The sequence below is a fragment of the Chiloscyllium punctatum genome, chromosome 2 (assembly GCF_047496795.1).
Source record: "Chiloscyllium punctatum isolate Juve2018m chromosome 2, sChiPun1.3, whole genome shotgun sequence".
NCBI classification, from domain to species: Eukaryota; Metazoa; Chordata; class Chondrichthyes; order Orectolobiformes; family Hemiscylliidae; genus Chiloscyllium; species Chiloscyllium punctatum.
The window spans coordinates 144,718,339-144,732,770 of NC_092740.1; the positions used below are offsets into that span (position 1 = coordinate 144,718,339).

Sequence of the window (14,432 nt, forward strand, 5' to 3'; positions counted from 1 at the left end):
GCCCTGTGAACCATTTGAATCCTGCCATGGAAAATGGTGAAATTTTAATTCAATAAATATCTGGAATTAAAGAGTCTAGTGATGATCATAAATCTATTGCCAATTGTTGGGAAAACTTCATTAATGTTCTTCAGGGACAAAGCTGCCATCCTTTGATGGTAGGTTCTTTACTCAGTGAGGTAAAAACAATGACTGCAGATGCTGGAAATCAGATTCTGGATTAGTGGTGCTGGAAGAGCACAGCAGTTCAGGCAGCATCCAATTTCGAAGCTACTTGGATGCTGCCTGAACTGCTGTGCTCTTCCAGCACCACTAATCCAGAATCTTTACTCAGCGAGTTTTGAGTTCATGGAATGCCCTGCCAGTAGCAGTGGTGGACTCTCCCTCTTTATGGGCATTTAAGCGGGCATTGGATAGGCATATGGAGGATAGTGGGCTAGTGTTGGTTAGGTGGGCTTGGATCGGCGCAACATTGAGGGCCAAAGGGCCTGCACTGCGCTGTATTTTTCTATGATTGAGATATTAGATATTCCATAAAGAGAATTAAACAAGATTCCATGGTACGATTTAAAGAACAGTAGTGGCCAATATTTACCACTCAGCCAACATTTTATTAAGATACCTTAGTTAGTTATCGTGTTGTTGTTTGTGGGAGCCTGTTTTGTGGAAATTGTTTGCTAGGATTCCTGTCCTATAATAATGACAACATTTCAAAACAGGTTCACTTGGTCTGAAGTATTTGTGACTTCTTTTGTGAAAAAGAATATTGTTTAGTACATGTCTTTCATTCCGTTAAACAGGCCTCAATGACCTTGGGTTAAGGGATAACAGTTCAGATTCTGCCCTTGATGATGGCCATAAACTCAGGCTGGATTCAAGGTGGTGGCAAATGGAGAAAATAGAGAGTTTAAAAAGAAATGTGATCCTTGGACACAATGAAGCTTAATTTCAATACAGCGCAGAACAGGCCCTTCGGCCCTCGATGAAGCTCGATTACAAGAGGGGCAGACCAGTATGTGTCATCTGCCAGTTTTATCGGGTTTTTTTCCTCTGGGTATGACAGGGCTTCATTGTGATGCCCCCGACAGTTGAATACAGCAACCATTCACGACCAGGTTCCCATATGAGGAAAGGCCACTTGGACAAAGCACCAAGGAATGAATAATGGCAGCAAAACCAAAAACTCGGAATGAGCTAACACCATCAGGAGATGGAAACAGAGAAAACAGCAAAAGTTTATTTTCTCCTCCTTTAATAATTCACGAATACAGATGTGATCTGAAATGCAACTCAGACACATATTTAAGGGGCTTTAAGAAGTAACAAATAAACATTTCACTGATTCTTAGAAGGCAAAGAACATTCACACCTTACACCGGCCTGCTTTAGCAACAGTATTAAAGTGTAAAGGGAAATATTTTCTCTTCAGTATAAAACTAGAAACTTTTGCACTTGGGATAATAACCTCTTCACATGTTCCTACATGTTTCAATGAAGTCACCTCTGACTCATCTAAACTCCTATATAGGTCCAGTTTAGTAAAGCCCTACACTAATCACAATGCATTAATATCCTTCCATACATATGGTGATCAGTATTGTACACAGTGCAGTAAACAGATTCCATAATCGTAATGTGCAAATGAACGATAATTATTTTGCTTGTTTTCCTCATTGAGAGCTATCGATTCTCTTGGACACAAGAAGAACGGACCAAGTCTTTGAAATACTCTTGTGCTATTGGATCAGTGGTTAGCACTGCTGCCTCACAGTGCCAGGGACCCGGAATCAGTTCCAGCCTCGGGAGACTGTCTGTCTGGCGTTTGCATGTTCTCTCCGTGTCTGCGCAAGTTTCCTCCAGTTTCCTCCCAAAATCCAAAGATGTGCAGGTTAGGTAAATTGGCCATGCTAAATTGCCTATATTGTTCAGGGATGTGTAGGTTAGGTGCATTAATCAGGGGTACATATAGAGTCGTGGATAGGGGAATGGGTCAGGGTGGGATACAGATCAGAGGGACAGTGTAGACTTGTTGGGCCAAATGGCCTGTTTCCACACTGGAGGGACTCCATTCTATGAAATCTCCGGAGAGCAGGAAGGGACCTTGGTTTAATGACTCATTCAACAGATGGCACCTTAAGCATTTCAGCATGCCCTCATTACTGCACTGCAACATCAACCAAGTTACTTGTTCTCAAGTCTCCAGAATTGGACCTGATCCACAATGTTTTTGACCAAATGGCAGGTGCGCTACACATCGAGTCATGGCTTATGAAACAGCACAATTTTATAAAACAGCAAAACCACCAAGAAAGCTGTAAATCTGAAACAGATACCTGAGAAAGTTGGAAATATTCAGCAAGTCAGGTAGCATGCTTGGAGGGAGGAAAACAGTTAACATGGGGAATGCTTTGTCAGCACTGAGAGCACTTTGAGATGTAACAGTATTTAAACAAGGCATAAAAAAAACTCAAGGGTATGTGCAGAAAGAGCATCTGTGATTGGGTGGAAAGCAGTAAAGATTAATCTTTTTTTAAAAACTCACTTTCACCTCTGGATAGCCGGTTATACAGAATTACCTTTTGTCCTGGTGCAATCAAGCTATGATTGTTCTTAAGGTGATAGTTAATAGCCTTTCTGATATCTTTCTCTCTCATGTTATGAAGCAGCGTTGGTGAGACAAAATTCTCAATTCCCCAATCCTTCCTGAAAATAATAAGATTGCATTTAAAACTATTTAACTCCAAATCATAGAATTTTACAGTACAGAAAAAGGCTATTTCACCCATTGTGTCTGTACTGGCTCCCAGAACAGCTATGATATTTATGACATTGGAAACTATTCCTCCAAACCACTTACCATTCTGACTTGGAAATCTATTGCCATTTCTTAACTGTCACTGGGTCAAAATCCTGCAATTCCAACCCTAAGGGCATTGTGGGTCAATCCACAGTACGTGGACTGCAGCAGTTCAAGATGGCAGCTCACCACCACCTTCTCAAGGGCAACAAGAGATGAGCAAGAAATGGTGGGCCAGCCAGCATCACCCATGATTTATGAGTGATTTTGTTTTAAAATCCCGTGTTCAATTAAGTAATAGTTGCATCTTCTGCACAATGATGGTGGAGTTGGAACAAAGAACCCTACCTCATAGAGCCATCTGGTGATCTGAAGCTGCAACTACATTGCGACAGTTGCCGTAGAGATTTCCAATACAGGGAGTGTCTGGTTTGCAAATGGGTTCCATTCTGGAGTTTGTTCACAAGTTGGTTTGTACACAAGGCAGCACACAATGCAGGACAATGGAAAGCAGCTATTCATAAGTACAGGAAATGTTTGGCTATCTGGTCGTTAAAGTTATGAACATGCAATGGAACACATTCATAAGTACAGTCAGTTCTGCTATAATGCTATTGTTCTGTTCTTGTGCAAACCTGTGTTATAAGAAAATCACGTAATAGCAGCACCATTTAAACTAATGGGGCCATAGTCGTGTTATACTCAAAAGTTTACACGATAGAAACAGTGTCCCCAATTCGTCAATTATGTTATAGCGAACTCACATTAACAAAATGCGCGCTACAGCAGAATGATCCGTATGAGCATTCTTAAGGTGGACGTTTGTAAATCAGGGATCCCTGTAAATGAGTCAGAACCTTGGGACATCCCAAAGTGCTTTATTGCTAATAAAGTACATTTAAAATATGGTCACTGTCATGATAAAAGAAACATTGCAGTTAATTTGTACACAGCAATTGCTGACACACAGCAATGAGAACTGAAAACCTGATTTTGATGAGCAATAAATATTGGCTAGAAATATCCAATGCATGTTGGATTTTTTTTTAAAAACTCTTGTTTTCTCAGGAAGAATATACCAAGTACTGCACTTCTGCTTCCTAGTTGTGAAACCTGAAAGACTTCAGAAAAGACTTGCAAGGATATTGCCTGGGTTTGGAGGGTTTGAGCTAAAGGGAGAGGTTGAATAGGCTGGGGCTGATTTCCCTGAAGTGTCAGAGGCTGAGGGGTGACCTTATAGAGGTTTATAAAATCATGAGGGGCATGGATTGGGTCAATAGACGAAGTGATTTCTCTGGGTGCGGGAGTCCAGAACCAAAGGGTGAGAGGAGAAACATTTGAAAGGGACCTGAGGGGAAACTTTTTCACACAAAGGGTGGTGCGTGTAGGGAATGAGCTGCCAGAGGAAGTGCAGGAAGCTGGTACAATTACAACATTTAAAAGGCATCTGGAAGGGTATATCAAAAAGAAGGGTTTAGAGTGAAATGGGCCAAGTGCTGGCAAATGGGACTAGATTAAGTTAGGACATCTGGTCGGCATGGACGGGTTGGACCAAAGGTCCGTTTGTATGCTGTACATCTCTATGACTCGACGACTCTATCAGTGGACTGCTGTTACAGCTATTGAGGTCACACTGACAGGGCCTGGGAGTGAAAGGTGTCTGGGCCTGTTTTTGTGTCAGTAGAGATTGATGCTAAGTTGACTTCCATTCCTATCCTAATTTAAATTCGGGTCTGGATGAAATTTAAAGAATTACGAAGTGCCAGGGAGTTAGTCTTCAAGTAGAGGACTAAAAATAAGAATCTAGGATTAATTACACTTAAAGAGTAATTCTATGACATGTTAGTGAAGTAACTCATAACTGAGAAGTTCCTCTCGCCTGGAGTTTCACAAACACTGAGTGCTGTCAATGAGGAGTGTCCTTAATGAAGGGTCGAGTTGCTAAACTCATGCAAACAGTGCCTCACCAACAGCAAGTTCCTCCAAACAAACACCTCACTAGCTGGGAATCTTATGAACAAGGTAACTGACGAATAAAGAATCTCCTTAATAAGGAGTTTCAATAAAAGGAAGACTAGCTAATGAAGGATCACACTAATGGGAAGATTTGCCAATTAAGCAGCCCACTAAGAAAGTGTCTGACTGATGAGATGGATTATGAAACAGGGGTCTTTCTATCAAGAAGTCCAGAAAGTGCCGTGTGAACATAGTGTGGTGTGAGGTGCAGCTGAAGCACTGCCCAGTTCAATCTGCTGAATGTATTGACTCACTCAATGTACTTCATGGAGACTTTCTGAGAATGCTTGGAGCTGAGGATGCATTCCTGAATTTGCAGTGCTGCGAGACGGATAGCAGTGTTGCATTTCATCTCCATCGCAAACTTCTCCTGCAGCACATCATTGCAACTCTGTAAAAGAGATTACTAAAGGCAACACACAGCCATCTAGAAAATATCCACACAAATTGCCACCACTTACAAATGCTTTCACAAAATTACAGAATAGAATAAAACTATGCAACAGAAAAATGCCCCTTGGTCCATCAAGTATGTGTTGGTCAAAAACCCCTTTTCCAGCACTTGGTCCATAGCTTTGTCTGTCTTGGCTTCGCAAGTGCATTGTGTTGCTGCTGGTTCTTTGAATGATCTGTCCAGTTAAACCAACACCCTAGTTCTTTCCTTGTAGCTCTACATATTTTCTTTACAACTACATATCCAAAACTAATCAAAGGCTCTGTGGTACAGTGGCAGTGTCCCTACCTTTGAGCTAGGAGTTTTGGCTACAAGTCCCATCTGCTCCAGAAACGTGTAAAAACACCTCTGAGCTCTGAAGGGAGGTGATCATCTAGTGGTACAACTAGACTGTTAACCCAGATAATGTTCTGGGGACCTGGGTTTGAATCCCACCATGGTAGATGCTGGAAACTGGAATTCAATAAAAATCTGGAATTAAAAGTCTAATGATAACCGTGAACCATTGTTGGCGAAAAACCCACCTAGGTCACGAACATCCCTTAGGGAAGGAGTCTGCCATCCTTACCGTCTGGCCTACTTGTGACTCCAGACCCACAGCAATGTGGTTTGACTTTTAACTGCCATCTGGACAATTCAGAATGGGTAACAAATGTTAGCCTAGTCAGTGATGCCCTGATCCCATGAATTAATTTAAAAAACAGGTTGAACAGAAATTATCTACAAACACTAAACAAATCTTACTGCCAAAGTACATCCACCATTCTTTTTCAGGCAGTGAATTTCAGATTATAACACACTGAATATAAACCTTTAACCTCCTTTCTCTTAAATTATTTTTCTGCTGCATGGAATCCTGAGATTCCTGCAGTATCTTCCAGAACCGGAAGTCATTGAAATCTACAGGACCTCTGAGAGGGAGCATTGTTCATCTGCTCACTGTTCTTTTACCTTAAACCAGTGCCTTCTGGTTAGTAACCAAAGTGAAAATGGTGAAAAGTTTCTTTTCATTTACTCAGTCAAAGCCACTTGTATTTATAGACACCCGTATTAAATCTCCCCTTAAGTTTCTCTGCTCTACAGAGAACCACCTCACTTTCTCTAGCTGCTACAAAACTCAAATTACCAATCCCCATATGTCAACTATAATTTTAACCATGAATACAGAACATCTCACAAATACCAAAATTGTTGGATGTACGAAAATGAAGTCCATCTAGTTCACCATCTGCAATCTTGCTATACTAATTGTACAGTGATAATGTTACTATTATCTAATCATGGTAATTCATCCCTAACTATTAATATACAACAGATGCAGACAACACGTGTGCAAAACCACTGGAGGTGGGGATTTTGGCAGATCCAAAGTCACCCATTTCTCCTAGACCGGTCACACTTACCAAATGTCATGTTTATATGACATATCCAAAGTTGCTATTGTCTGAAAGTAATCTATTTAATTTTTATGTGAATCGCCCAAGCTGATTTACTCCACTCCCTTAGAGGTATGTTCCACAACGTCCTCATTGAAATACTTTTAAAATTCATTTAGGGAATGAGGATGTCGCTGGCCAAGCCAGCCTCTAATGCACATCCCTTAATTATCCAGAAGGTGGTTTCAGAGTGAACCACATTGCTGTGGGTCTGGGTCACATGTACAGAGTTTCCTTCCCTGAAGGATTTTAGTGAATAGGATGAGTTTTTCCCAACAATCAACATTTGACCCTTAATTCCAGATAATTCAAATTCCACAATCTGCAGTGGCAGGATTTGTTCCCAGGCTCCTAAAACATTAGCTGGGTCTCTGGATTAATAGTCCAGTGATATGAGCACGAGGCCATAATCTCCCCTAATGTACTTCAGAGTATTAGTTTTGAATATATTCCACTTTAAGTGCAAATACGTCCTCCGGCTTTATCAATCTTGGGAAACAGAACCTTATTTGGTGTGGTCAGTCATGATTGTTATAAGGGGCTTACCATGATCCTTATAAGGGGCTTACCATGAACCTTCATGTCAAATAGATACCTGTGAGTAGAGGTATTCAAAAGTAACTGGATCATCTTGTAAAAGTACAAGTGGATCTCTTGGCAGGAAACAAACCCTGAAGAGACACCTATAATCACGGGGCTCTCGCTTCTGGACCACCTGTGACAAGGTAGAAAACATTTATATCAGGAATTAACTTCTTATTGTCACACTGTGGAAATAATCAACAAAAAAATTTCTTTAAGCTTATATTTTAAGAAGAAGCATTTTGCACTGGGTGGTGTTGTGAAACAGAGGAGGGAAGCTTCTCTGGATACATTTGTTGATATCAGCCTAGATTTCTTTTTGTTAAATGGAGGCCCAGTCCCCAAGTTCTTTAATTACTTGCAATGCAATGCTATTTTTAGCAGTCTCAATAAAACTTGTTATTTCTATGCTGAATCAATTTTCACATACATTTTGCAGTTGAACATACGAAACATAAGCATTAGGAACTGGGGAAGGCCATTTGGTCTTTCTAGCCTGCTCCACCATTCAACAAAATTATAATTAACATGTAACTTAACTTCACCCTCCTGTATTATCTCCATATCCCTTTGTTCTTTTAGAACACAAAAATCTGCCACCCTCTACCTTGAACAGGCTCGATGTCAGACCATCCTCAGCTCTCCAAATACAGTTTTCCAAAGATTCACGACTCAACTCTCTATCCCAGTCCTACTTGAGCAGCATCTTATTCTGAGGGTGTGACCCTATGTCCGAGATTCACCAGCCACGTGGGAACTTACAAAGGGGGGGAGTGACAGCCAAGGGGAAGGCTCTCAATGTGGACACGGCACCCGAAGAAGGATGGACCACCACTCTCTTTCCTCCTATCTTTTAACCAGTCTGCCTAAAGGAAGAGCTGATCCATGCCAAATATATCATGGCTTCGCCATTTAGATCAAGTTAACAATTCCAAATACCTGTTAATTTCTTTTAAAAATACAGTCTAGTTGCTGATATTGGCACTCACTCATGTACCTTCATTTTATCAGGAGCAGGTTGGAGTGGACAGGAAGGCAGTAAATTAGCCACCTGTCATATTTTATGTTACATGGGACATTAAGAACAGTCCCATAGATTTCCATTCTATCTCCTCGCATTCTTCTGAACTTCAAGAAACACTGAATTCATTTACTCAACTTTCCAACATAAGACAATCACCTCATTCTAGGAATCAGTCTGAGCCCCTCTTCTACTGTCACATCCTTCCTTCGGTAGATGGACCCAAACAGTACACAGTCGTTTAGGTGTGACCTCACCAATATCTTGGAATTGTTGTGCGAAGACTGTTTGACTCCTACATCCAATCCAATTTTTTATCCAAAGTGAACGTACAATTTGCCTTCCCAGAAAAGTGATTACCAGGAAATACCACAGGTAATGCAGAGAGACATCTTCTTCACTCCTATGTTGTCTAATATTGATCAGCATTTCTGAACCAGAATTTGATAAAACCAAGAGATGTTGCTTTGTTCAAATTCCATTTACAAAGTCTCCAAAAATAGAACTTTTCTTTAGGCTGCAGCAGATGGAACTATTTAAAATGCCAGACTTGGACAGCAGTCCAATGTTAGGTAACAAAGCCAACAGATATAGAGGCAAAACAGAAGTTGCTGGAAGAGCTCAGCAGGTCTGGCAGCATTTGTGAAGAGAAATCAGAGTTAATGTGACCCAGTGGGTCCAGTGACCCTTCCTCAGAACTGATACAGAGGATGGTTAAGGGTTTCATTCTGTAGACGTACATGTGGGTAACTTTAGTTGTCTACTTTAAAGCTCGCAAACTCTCAGGGATATCACTCCCTCATGTACACAGTCCACAGAAACCCCAACATACCTGCTCAATGATTTCATCATCATGTAAGAGATAGACCTTGGTGATACTGTATCGTTCCTTCAAAACCAGGGCAAAATGTTCAATACAACGGATGGATAACTTTGACTTCAGGGTGAGGATGATATCCTGTCAAATTGCAGAAGAAAGGGACAATAAAATTAATTTCTTATTGCCTTTCTGAATTTCCTGTTGAAGATATACGGTCTTATTACCTATCCCCAACTTTCACTCACACAATACTCTTCTTCTATTGGCTGATTCCTGGGACAAAGGGGTTGAGTTCTCAGGAACGGCTAAACAGGTTCGGCCATTATTCACTCGAGTGTAGAAGAATGAGGGGTGACCTGACTGAAACATATAGGATTCTCAGGGGACGTGAAAGGCTGGATGTTGAGAAGATGTTTCCACTTGTGGGGGAATCTCAAACTCGGGGACATAGTTACAGAATGACATGGAAAGGAATTTCTTTTCCCGGAGAAAGGTGAATAGCTGAATTCTCAATCACAAAGAGTTGTGGAGTTGAGATCCCTGAAAGTATTTAAAGAAGCACTAGGTAGATATTTAAAATATTAAGAAGTGAGCATGAAACAGGAGTTGAGGGCTGGAGCAGATCAGCCATGATCTTGCATAATGGCAGGGTAGGAGTGAGGGAGCTAAATGGCCGACTTCTCCACTTGTTCCTTATGCTCTTATGGTCTAAGAAGACTCCTAAGGCAACATGATTATAAGCATTGCAGAAATAAGAAGGAAATAGTGTTAAATCATCCCTAACATCCTGCCTTACTCACTGCCCAAGTCTGCAGTCCCTGTTCCATCCACAGTCTATATCCGCTCCTCCATTGCTGTGGGAACCCCCTGCTCGATCCAGTGTCCCAACCCCATCCTCCATCCACTCTCCCAACCCCATCCTCCATCCACTCTCCCAACCCCATCCTCCATCCACTCTCCCAGCCCCATTCTCCACCCATTCTTCGAACCCCTTCTCCACCCACTCTCCCAAACCCCCTTCCCCATCCACTCTCCCAAACCCCCTTCTCCACCCACTCTCCCAACCCCCTTCTCCACCCACTCTCCAAAACCCCTTCTCAACCCACTATCCCAACCCCCTTCTCCACCCACTCTCCCAAACCCCTTCTCCACCCACTCTCCCAAACCCCCTTCCCCACCCACTCTCCCAACCCCCTTCCCCACCCAGTCTCCCAACCCCCTTCTCCACCCACTCTCCCAATGCCCTTCTCCACTGTTCCAACCCCCTTTCCCATCCACTCTCCCAAACCCCTGTCCCCATCTACTCTCCCAATCCCCTTCTTCACCCACCCTCCCAACCCCCTTCTCCACCCACTCTCCCAACCCCCTTCTCCACCCACCCTCCCAACCCCTTTCTTCACCCACCCTCCCAACCACCTTCTCCACCCACTCTCCCAGCCCTCTTCTCCATCCACTATCCCAACCCCCTTCTCCACCCACTCTCCCAACCCCCTTCTTCACCCACCCTCCCAACCGCCTTCTTCTCCCACTCTCCCAGCCCCCTTCTCCACCCACTCTCCCAACCCCCTTCTTCACCCAACCTCCCAAACCCCTTCTTCACCCACTCTCCCAGCCCCCTTCTCCACCCACTCTCCCAACCACAATCTCTCTCCAATGTCCCAAATCCCTTCCTCATCTATTCTCCCAAACCCCTTCTCCACCCACTGTACCAACCCTCTTCTCCACCTGCTGTCCAAACCCCCTTCTCCATCCACTCACTACATCTCTTGCTCTATAAATTGTCCAAACCTATGCACCATCCACAATCCTGGTGCCTAATATATCGACTCAGAGGGCATGAAGTTCCTGTTTTTTCTCACACTGGCTTTAGGTGGTGAGTAACGTACCCCTACCCTTGGCTGTGAAGACAGTCAGAGCTAACTGGTAAGCCTGGGTGAGGTTCCTGGCCCTTCATTGGGCTCAATGCTAGTATCCTGGGTTGTCAGAAACTGCCTGCCAATCAGAGGCTAGCAGCCTTTGAGTCCTGAAGTCAGGCAAGGCCTGCTCATCATGAGATCCAGCTGCAATAACACAAGTCTTCTTTATCTTCTTGTCACAGGGTGGGAAGGCGATGGGGGATGGTCAGGGAGTTCAGAGGTAGATGCCATTTGGGGTAACTGGAGATCCCCTCCCAATCCGGCAGCGAGGTCACCCTGGTTTTCCAGGGAAACCAACCACCAGCAGGAATGTAAAGAGAGAGACGTCGAAGGTGGTCATTTGAGGCTCTTCAGTGGCCAATAATTGATTACTTAAGACCTTAGCAGATTGAATAGGTTGCCCATGGACCTTCTTGACTAGAACTAATTGGTGACCAGACTTAAAGGGTTGGGGGGGGGGGTTACCATATCTCCCAGTACCTCTGCCATTGGCAGGACAGAGCCCATTGACAGAGCAGTCGTTCTTGTTTCCCTTTCCAACATCTATTGTCTGTCCTGTTCTGTCAACGTCTAAAAGCTTTTGAAAACTTTTTTAATTGCTGGATACATTAACTTGCAAAGATGGAAAAGCATTTTCGGAGTTGACTTATTTCAGTTATCATACATGAACCTTGACAATCCTCACTGCAGAATTTGGCCTTTAGCGGATAAATGCTTTCATCCATTTTGCAGTGAATACAAGACTTTGGATATGAATTGAAAGTCAGATTAAAAATCAAGGGTTGACCGACAAGCCTACATCAATAATTTTTGTTCTATGTTTTGTTTGCTATTCTGCAGATTCGGTTGCTTTTGTATACTGTTCATGTGCATTAAAGAAAGGGACAGCATTTGGACAACACATTTTTATCACCAAAAGATGTTCCAAAGTGCTTTAATGCCAAAAAGCTACTTCTGAAACATGATCAGTATTGTACCTCAAAGTTCGCTCATTTCACAGATTACCAGATGGCTACGGTATAATCAATCTTGCTCTTTCAGTTCATAACCAAATTAAAATCTCAAAGAAATTATTGAACTATGATTCCCTTCCAACCTTCAATGTCTCCAGACTGTTAGACTTTGGATTGACATCCAGTACTGATGAGAGAAGATTTCTTCAAACTGAATACCAGAAAGACTAAAGCTATTATTTTCAAGTCCTGCCATTCTCTAGTTACCAATTCCACCTCTCTCTCAACTAGCTGAGGCTGAACCAGACTTTGCAACCTGGGTACCACATTTGACCAGAGATCTTACCACAAATCCACATCATCGCTAAGACTGCCTATATCCCACCTCAATACTATTGCCTGAATCCATCCTCGACTCATCTGTTGCTGAAACACTCGACTGCAACTTAATTATATTGAGGTCCAAATTCCTGCCCGGTGTCCCCTCTCCCACCCTTCATAGATGATAACTTATCCATAAATCTGTTGCCTCCATTTAACTTACAAGTTCCTCTTCACCCGAACCCTGTCTCTTTGGTGTACACTGACTTGACCATTATCCTTCATTTCAAAACCCTCCATTTTCTTGACCATCTTTATTTCTGTGTGTCCTCCACTCCTACCATCCTCCAAGACACCTACATTCTTCAAATTCTGGCCTCATTCAACTCCCTGACTTTAAACATTCCATCGCTGATAGCCAAGATCAGCATTTCCCTGCCTTTCCATCCCTTTCACCTCCTTTAAGACACATCTCTTTCACTAAGAGTTTTATCATTTATCCTAGTATCTCTTTATATGATTTGTGTCAATTTTGGTTTCATAAATGTCCTGTGAAACACCTGAGTAAATACACTCTATAAATGCAGATTGTTGTCATTGATGTTGTTAATAAAAATCATTTTAATATAAGGAGCAGATCAGAATACTGAGACTCTGAAATAAAAAAAATAGAAAAAGCTGGAAATAATAAACCTGTCAGACTGTATCTATGGAGAGAGAAACAAAATTAAAGTTTCAGCATTAATGAAGAGCATATTTCAGAATTAGAGAGAGTTGGAGATGTAACAGGTTCAAAATGAGTATTGCAGATAGAGAGCAGTGAGTGGTGAAAGAGAAAAAGGAAAGATCTGTGATGGAAGGCAGGAGGGATTAAATGACAAGGTGGATGATTTCACTGGGCAAAACAGGATGTTAATGAAACAAACATTGGTGATGGAGTAATAGTGAAGAAGGTTATCTCAGAGTACAATAGGATCTTGATCAGGTGGGTCAATGGGCCGAGGAATGGCAGATGGAGTTTAATTTAGATAAATGTGAGGTGCTGCATTTTGATAGGGCAAATCAGGGCAGGACTTATACACTTAATGGTAAGGTCCTGGGGAGTGCTACTGAACAAAGATACTTAGGAGTGCAAGTGCATAGTTCCTTGAAACTGGAGTTGCAGGTGCTGAAGAAGGCATTTGGCATGTTTGTCAGTGCATTGGTCAGTGCATTGAATATAGGAATTGAGAGGTCATGTTGCAACTGTACAGGAAACTGGTGAAGCCACTTAAAGAATACTACGTTCAATTCTGGTCGCCTTGCTATAAGAAATACATTCTTAAGCTTGAAAGGGTTCAGAAAATATTAAAAAGGATGTTGCCAGAGTTGGAGGGTTTGAGCTATAGGGAGAGGCTGAATAGGCTGGGGCTGTTTTCCCTGGAGCGTAGGAGGCTGAGGGGTGACCTTATAGAGGTTTATTGAAATCAGGAGGGGCATGGATAGGATGACTGGTCAAGATCGTTTTCCCGGGGTAAGGGAATCCAAAATTAGAGGGCATAGGTTTAAAGTGAGAGGGAAAAGATTTGACAGGGACCTGACAGGCAACTTTTTCACACAGAGGCTGGTGCATGTATGGAATGAGTTGCCAGAGGACGTGTTGCAGGCTGGTACAATTGCAACATTTAAAAGGCATGTGAATGGGGAGATGAATAGGAAGAGATTAGAGGGGTATGGGCCAAATGTTGACAAATGGGACAAGATCAGATTGGGATATCAGGTCAGCATGGTTGAGTTGGACCGAAGGGTCTCTTTCCGTGCTGCATGACCCCATGACTGTATGACTCTATAACAAGACAAAAGAACAAGCTAACTCATTTCAGTCAAACAGCCTGTTCCTTGAATTTGGAACCAGTCATTTATTGGATGTTTATGTCTCACTAGTGCTCCCAGAGGAGACCTCTGTTTAAAGGTAAGGTGCTTTATCTGAATGATAAATCCAAATCAATCTCGCTATTATTTATATTAATGAATGCTAGATTGCCCATAGCAACTTCCATGGTTAGATAACAAACCTGAGTCTTTACTACACATCATATTGAGTGAAATATATCCCTGGGATCACTTAGTGGCCACA

The 14,432-nt window shown here is 42.4% G+C and overlaps 1 protein-coding gene across 1 annotated transcript in view; it reads right to left on the bottom strand.

Moving 5' to 3' along the window:
• LOC140492504 (FERM and PDZ domain-containing protein 1-like) overlaps positions 1 to 14,432 on the bottom strand; it is a 48,713-nt gene that overhangs the window by 19,901 nt on the left and 14,380 nt on the right. The window contains exons 5-8 of the mRNA XM_072591415.1: positions 9,139 to 9,264; positions 7,299 to 7,418; positions 5,068 to 5,204; positions 2,577 to 2,703 (exon numbers count right to left, since the gene is read on the bottom strand). Of these exons, the coding sequence (XP_072447516.1) occupies positions 2,577 to 2,703; positions 5,068 to 5,204; positions 7,299 to 7,418; positions 9,139 to 9,264 (510 nt within the window). The remainder of the gene's footprint in view (positions 1 to 2,576; positions 2,704 to 5,067; positions 5,205 to 7,298; positions 7,419 to 9,138; positions 9,265 to 14,432) is intronic.